Source organism: Alosa pseudoharengus, unplaced genomic scaffold (genome assembly GCF_046254945.1).
Source record: "Alosa pseudoharengus isolate Yale_2024_CS ecotype anadromous, Long Island Sound unplaced genomic scaffold, YU_APseudo_1.1 YU_APseudo_1.1_scf_15, whole genome shotgun sequence".
Lineage (NCBI taxonomy): Eukaryota > Metazoa > Chordata > Actinopteri > Clupeiformes > Clupeidae > Alosa > Alosa pseudoharengus.
Genome location: NW_027468620.1, coordinates 29795897 through 29803396, shown reverse-complemented (window position 1 = coordinate 29803396; position 7500 = coordinate 29795897). Strand labels below are relative to the sequence as shown.

Genomic DNA, 7500 nt, shown 5'->3' with positions numbered 1-7500 from the left:
AACCAGGCACCAGGAATGAGTAGCCTGCTACATAGGCATGTAGTAATAATTACAGGCATATATTTTTTATATATATATACAGTACATAGAATATACATACTGTAGAGAGATAAATAGACAGATAGATACTGTAGATAGATACTGTACTTCATTGATCCCCAAGGGGAAATTCAAGGTCTCAGTAGCGTACAGACATCACACACAACATGCACTTACAGCAGAAAAAGTAATATAAGTATAAAAAAAATATATATATAATAATGTATAATTCTATTCAAACTGTCTTACATTAGATTACATTTCTATTAGATTTCTTTTGGATATATCCATTCATATTAGACCTCACAGGATTTCTATGACCTTTACAGTTCTACAAAGATTTCTATCCCTCCCTACTTCAACCTACTACTTCAGTCTCTTTCCATTTAGGGCGCTGAGCGGGATTAGCAGTATGACTCTGGAGTTTTATTCTGTACTTCTGGGCTTCGTGGGAGCAGAGAAGTGTGAACAGTGCTGGGCTATGTGGCGTCAAGAGGAGACTCAAGATGACTGACAAAGGAGCGTTTTGTTCGGAAAATGGCTACAGCCAGACATGGAAAGCTATAACTGTTCTCACCGCGTTACATAGCAAGCGCTAATCCTCTTAAACGCCACACCACGCTCTTTATCCAAACAGTGTTTAGCCAGGGCTCTCTCCCTCTCTCTCTCGCGCGCGCGTGCGTTGATTTGCTGATTGAAGGCAAAGTTCAGTCCGCGAGGTTCAGAGCAAGTTTAACAAGTTTAGTTCGTAAACACTCTTCATGTTGGACACCTCATGTGTAGAAAGTCTTTTGTCTAAGCTGTCAGCTGGGTAGCCCCCCCCCCCCCACCCCGCCCTGGCTGGCTCTTAGTCCAGCCGGATCACTGGCCCGGCCCGCTGGAGGCCTTGGCTGTGGAGGGCCGACTGGCCGCGGCGGATGGCTGGACAGGGCTGATCATGATTGGAGCTGATCTTGGCTGGCCTAGTTTGGTGATTGGTGAAGTTGTTTTTTCGGACAACTCTTTTCATTCTGTCCGCGCCTCGTCAGGCGGGACTGGAGAGCTGTGAAAAGAGGTGGCTTTGCAGCGGGGGTGGTGGTAGTGGTGGGTGGCTGTGTGTGTGTGTGTGTCTGTGTGTGGGTGGGTGGGTGGATGAGGGGGGTTTGCAGCTGCAGGCCCACCAACCCAAAACTAGAGATGTTCCAGCAGGATGATTGGGAGGCTAAAGGGGTATGAGGGGGTCTGGGGGTGGCAGAGTTCACTGACCCCAGACGACGGGGGACTGTCAGTCAGAAGCATTGGCACAGAGAAGGGAGAAGGGGGGGGGCAGTGATGGCAAGGGGCTCTGGGGCAGTCCAAGACCTCCCAACCCACTCGCAGTCATGGCCAGCAAAATGACAGCCTTTCATTTGGATGTTAACATTCATGCATTCATGATCGCGCTCCGAATTAAGTCGGGGAATAGAGGAAATCAGACATTCTGGGGGTGAGCGAGTGCACGTAGCCGTGGAGTATTTCTGTGAGACAAGGATGGTGGTGGTGGTGGTGGGGGTGGGGGCTGTCTGGAAGGAATTAATGGAGTTTTGTCGTCTTTTATACACTCTCATAAATGAAGGACACACAAACAGGCTGGACAGAGAAAAGAGGATGCAACCTATTGTGAGTGCTCTTTGACAGGGGCGTGTTGACTTCCGCTTTTTTAGCCCCTCGGCCTGGAACTTTGTCCTCCTCCTTAGCCCTGCACTTGTTGCAGTGTGCTTTGAGAGTGTTTTTTCTTTTCTTGATCCTCCGATAGGCCCCAGTGGGACAGGGGCCACGGGTAACATGAAAAGGTGCATAATTGAGAAAATAAAGAGACAGAGAGAGAGAGAGAGAGAGAAAGAAAGGAGGAGGGGAATTCATTCATGCCGAATGTGTTTGAGCCAGCCTCTCCCATCGCATTCATCCCTGGCTGATTTATGATGAAAGATGAAGGGAGCACCCCCCTCTCTCCACCCCCCCCCTCTCCACCCCCCTCCACCCAGCTTGGCTGAGGGCAATACCAATAAGCACTCATCCAGGTGCAGACCCCCCTCCAGCACTCTCTCTTTCTCTCTCTTTTTCTCTTTTACTCTCTCCCTTTCTCTCTCTCTCCCTTTCTCTTTCTGTCTTTTTCTCTCCCTCTCCACTTTTTTTTTCTCTCTCTCTCTCTCTCTCTCTCTATCTCTCTCTTTCTTTCTTTCTCTGCCTGTCTAAACACTGGAGGCCTTCTCCAGCCCTGACTGTGGGGAGCTCATTTGTAAGACGTCAGAGACGGCTAATTTCTTCAGACTCTGTAATGATTCGGCCCACCAATTTGTAGGGAAGGTCTTCTTTCTCCCAGGTTGATGGTATTGATTTATACGACAGAGGTGACTTGAGAAAGGTATGTTTGGCTTCTAGCCATGGCATGGGGGTGATTTTGCAATGTTGAAAAGGGAAATACCTTTAAGAGCGTTCATTACAAAGCTAATCAGTAGGCCTAGTTTATCAGTAAATGCAATAAATCTGTGATCACGTCGTTATCAGTTTCATTTAATAGGCAGGGTGGGTAATGGCCAATACACAAAACCTGTGGTCAAAACACAGCTGTGTTAGTTAAAAACATAGTGTTAAGCCCCTGCCCCCCCCCCCCCCCAAAACTGTTTTTGCACAGATTTTTTCCCCTCTCGTCTCGTCCCATAAACATAGCAGCAGTGCCCAGAGCCATGACTGCACTTTACTGACACAAAACAGCACACACACAGCGTGTGTGTGTGTGTGTGTGTGTCCCTGAGCCAGTCATCCAGGCATCCGTTTACTGTCTCTTCATTCAGCAGAGGGGAGCAGTCAGTCAGTCAATCAGTCAGAGTAGACCGCTGCCGCTGCCGCTGCCGCTGCTTTCGTCCGGTGCCAGCAGGGGAGGTCTCATTTTGTGGTCAGGTCCAACACAATGGCGCCATTCACACAGGTGATCCGATGTGTTCAGACGAGAGGACATGTTCCTGTCCGTAGCCGTACTTACCGTTACTCTTCTCTCACCTGGTCATTGTGTGAGTGTGTGTGTGTGTGTATGTGTGTGTGTATGTGTGTGTGTATGTGTATGTGTGTGTGTATGTGTGAGTGTATGTGTATGTGTGTGTGTGTGTGTGTGTATGTGTATGTGTGTGTGTATGTGTGAGTGTATGTGTATGTGTGTGTGTATGTGTATGTGTATGTGTGTGTGAGTGGGGGGGGGGGCAGTTTGCACAGGTGTTGGGAGCAGCAGCAGACAACAGTGAGAGAGGAAGTGTCACATATGTCCTCATCTGATATCTCACCCCGTACCCCCCCCCCCCCATGAGACAAGACACGGCATGGCCGACCTGACTGACAGGCCTCTCCCTCACCATTCAGCTGTGCAACACTGAGTCAGAATAGGCCAAGTCAACATGAGGACATTTCATGCATTGTTTTTGGGTGCAGTGTACAATGTTTTTTTTGTATGTGTGTGTGTGTGTGTGTGTGTGTGTGTGTGTGTGTGTAGGAAGCAGATACAATATATAGCTTAGAAAAACAGTGGAGGAGACATTTCAATGAAAACAAAAAGATACTGAATCACTGCCGTCAGAGTGACTCACAGTTATTCTTCTCCTATTCTTGCGCAGAGGCATTTCCATGGTTCCAAAATATATTCTCCTGTACTGATGTCATGGCTTTTTTGTCCTGGTTTGGTAAACGTTTCCAAAAGTATTCCATCATAGATGCCGAGATGTGAAAGCTCTGTGTGAATAACAATACCTCTGTGGAACGTAGCCTATAGACTCTCTCTTAACCTCTTCCCTTTCTCTCTTTCTCTCTTTCTCTCTCTCTTTCTTTCTCTCTCTCATTCTCGCTCTTCCTCCTTTCTCAGTTTTTGCGAGTGGAGCAGGATAAGGAGTGCAACATGGACTGTTCCGGAGCCCCTCGCAAGCCGCTGTGCGCTTCGGACGGACGCACGTTCACCTCGCGCTGCGAGTTCCTCCGTGCGAAGTGCCGCGACGCCCAGCTGGAGGTCATCCGTGGGCCGTGCAAAGGTCAGGTCACAGGTCACGAGTCACGCTTCAGCTGTGCTTACCTCGGCCCCAGTACACTCCAAAGGGGTCACGCCACAGACTTCGGGGGTTAAATTCATCGTTGGATAATTGATGCCGTTGTGAGCTAGCATGACAACCCGGGGGTGCAAGCGGGGGCCATTTGTAGAAAGAGGCTTAAAAAAGAAAAAAAAGTGGGGGTAAAAAAAAAGGACGACCAGTCTTTTCCCTTGACTGTGCACTTCTTCCTCCAACACCATCCAACAAAACGGATTCTTTTACAGATAAATATTTGTGCTGATAAATCATGCCGGGGTGTTTTATGTTATGATCACAGGCCTGATGACTCCACAGGCCTCTCTGTGGTTGCTTGCTTTGGCCAGGCCAGGGGAGCTGCTGGAGGCTTGCGTCCGCCGACTCGCCGTTAAGGTTACCGGGGTTACCGGGCCTCTGGCAGAGGCTCGCACATGACATGCATCTGTCATGTGATACATAGTCTTCCATGACTATGATTTTTCTTTTCTTCTTTTTTTTTTTTTTTTTTTTGCGGGATAGCACCGCAGCAGTATCCATTTTTGCACTACATTTTAATTTCAGTGCAAGTGAACCGTATAGTGAGAGAAGGAGAGTGGGAGAGAGGGAGAGAAGGAGAGAGGGAGAGAGGGAGAATAGACATATTCATATCGAAGGGGAAAGTTGGGTTGGGGGGGGGGGGGCACTGAGAACCACTGGTGGTGTATGGAGGTTGAACAGCTCACAAACCACAGCATTGTGTTGGCTGGGGCAAGAAGGCTCCTTGTGTTGACCCCCCCCCCCCCTCCCTCTTCTCCTCCTCCTCACCCCATCTCCCCACTCTCTTTAACTTCCAACTCTGTCAGTTCATCATTCAGCAACAAAGGACAATGGCTTATTCTTATTCTCGTGAATAGTGATCAGGGGCGGAGAGAGTGAGAGAAAGAGATAGAGAGAGGGAGAAAGATAGAAAGACAGAGAGGGAGAGAGGGGAAAAAAGAGAGAGAGAGAGAAAGAGATAGAGAGAGGGAGAAAGATAGAAAGACAGAGAGGGAGAGAGGGGAAAAAAGAGAGAGAGAGAGAAAGACAGGGAGAGGCATGTAGCAAGACACACTGGCGATAGTAACTGAATGAGAGAAAAAGAACGGAATTGAGATCCCCAGCTCCAAAACCAGAGCAGAACAAGATCCCCGATGAGATGACCCCTTCCATATTTCCCCTGAGGGATAAAAAAAAAGTTATAAAATGAGGCAGCTGAGGAAAGAAAGATCCAGAACTTTCAGCGCACTCGCTGGCATGCCCGGGCACAGCGATGGGCTCCTCATACCCATACGAGCCCACAGAGGCCGCGCAGGGCTGCCTGCCTGTTGGTGCCAACGCGGAGGGCAGATGATTCAGCTGTCAGTTTTTCCAGACGTGTGCCTCTGGTCGGAACCTTGCACGCAGCGCAGGACGGGGCTGGAGTGCTGTTTTTCTTCTTCTTCTTCTTCTTCTTCTTCTTCTTCTTCTTCTGCTTGTTTTTTTCCAGTGAGAGTTAGAGTGTCTCCCTCTCCTCCCCTCTCCTTTCCTCCCCTCTCCTCTCCTCTCCTCTCCTCTCCTCTCCTCTCCTGTCCTGTCTGGCACCAGGCAGGCAGGGCCGGCTGAAATAAACCAGCACTTGCTCTGCACCCAGCTCTGGCTCCCCTCAGCTGGACAGGGCATGGCATGGCACCCGTGCCACGAGGAGCGCACCCCAACCCCCCACCCCCCACCACCACCACCAAGTGCCTCCGACGGTTTTAGAATTCGACCCTGCTGAAGAGAGTACGGGTATTGCGTCATTGCATGAGTTTCCTTTAGTCTCATTTTTTTTTTTTGTGGCCTGTGTGTCATACTGTAGGCAGTCAAAGCACAGACATCCGCTATTTGTTAGTTAGCCTGTCATTCATGGTCAGTCATCCAGTAGAATAAATAGAGCAAGGCAGAAGTGGTTAATATCCATCAACATGGAGGGAAAGACACTAAACGAGGACGTCGCATCTCAGAAATGCTCAGAAACCCAGATTCCAGTTGTCTCATTTGGGTGAAATGTGGAGATTTTGCAACCGTTTGGAGAGGTGACTACCATGACAGGAGAAGGATGCCAGTTGAGAAAGAATTAAAACAAAGTCTGTCCCCCCCCCCTTCCTCTTCGTTTTTTCTTTCCTCTGTGCATCAGCTCTTTCTCGAAGCTTTCTGGAACATTCTTTCGAGAGTGTGTGTGAGCCACTGAGCTCCTTGATGGTTTTACCACGCGACCGCTGGGCTGGTGCATGGCAGGCCCTAATAAGATTGGGATGTTGGTTCCCTTCCCAGCCACACGCGCGGGCCGCCGCTTCCGAAACATCTCGGATGATTCACCCCTCCCCCATCACTCACCCCCCCCCCCCCCATCCCACACACACCCACACCCTTTGCCCCCCCCCCCCTTCTCCTCACAGAGTGAGTGGCTAAATATGAATCTCTTTCCGTTTTCCCTGTGACTTTCCTCTCTCCTCATGCTCAGGCTGCTCCACCACAGTCTTCTATGATTTAGGGCCGCATTCATCAGTGCTTTCTTTGCGGTCGGTGTGCCTAAAAAGTCCACTTTGTGTTGGATCAAGTGATTGGGCTCCTTTGATGAGCGCTGTAAAACAGCAGAACTGTATAAAACAGCTGTCTCTGCTGAGTAGGAGACATGGCTAATGATATGTTTCATGTAAATGAAGATGAATGGTGTGTTCAGAAGCAATTCTAGCGTTGGTGGGACAGCACCAGCATTCAATTTTGACATAAAAGTCCCTTTTGACGTACCCTGGGTCCTTCAAGTACAGAGAACCAAGTGCAGAGTCTTTTGTCATTTTGGATAGACCAATTAAATGTTCTGGGACAGACTGAGTAAATTGCTTGTCAAGGCCTTGAGACCCTGAGAAATGCTTGAATTAGTGGCCACTAGTGAAAACAGAGCCTCCTTTGGCAGGCCCTGCTTATAACCTGGGAGTAACCTTCTATAATGCTGTCATTTTCAGATGCGTCGAGGTGCGTGGCTGAAAAGAAATATACAGAGCAGCAGGCCAAGAAGCTTTTCCCACAAGTCTTTGTGCCTGTATGCAATCCAGATGGCACATATAGTGAGGTAAGGGTGTGTAATGCAACAATGTCCTGATGGAGAATAATCTGATGCTTTATTGCTATAATGGCTTTTGTTGGAATCTTTTTACAACCTCTTGTAATTTGATTTGTCATTTTCCATTTAATGATTACGTGTGCTTATTATACACTTAAACAGTATGCTTTTATTGTTGTAAACGTAATAAATGATTCTTAAGTGACAGATGCAACTGTCCGACAGATTGACAGATTTAGTATAGTCTTGATGTGACAGACGAATTTCCTCTAAATTCAGTATTGTCTGTTGACCGGC

At 48.4% G+C, this 7500-nt stretch overlaps 1 protein-coding gene across 2 annotated transcripts in view; it reads left to right on the top strand.

Annotated features, from left to right (window-relative positions):
• Positions 1 to 7500, top strand: part of smoc2 (SPARC related modular calcium binding 2) — a 32948-nt gene that overhangs the window by 5236 nt on the left and 20212 nt on the right. For both annotated transcript variants that reach the window (XM_076286218.1, XM_076286217.1), the window contains exons 2-3: positions 3908 to 4070; positions 7106 to 7212. In XM_076286218.1, the coding sequence (XP_076142333.1) occupies positions 3908 to 4070; positions 7106 to 7212 (270 nt within the window). The remainder of the gene's footprint in view (positions 1 to 3907; positions 4071 to 7105; positions 7213 to 7500) is intronic.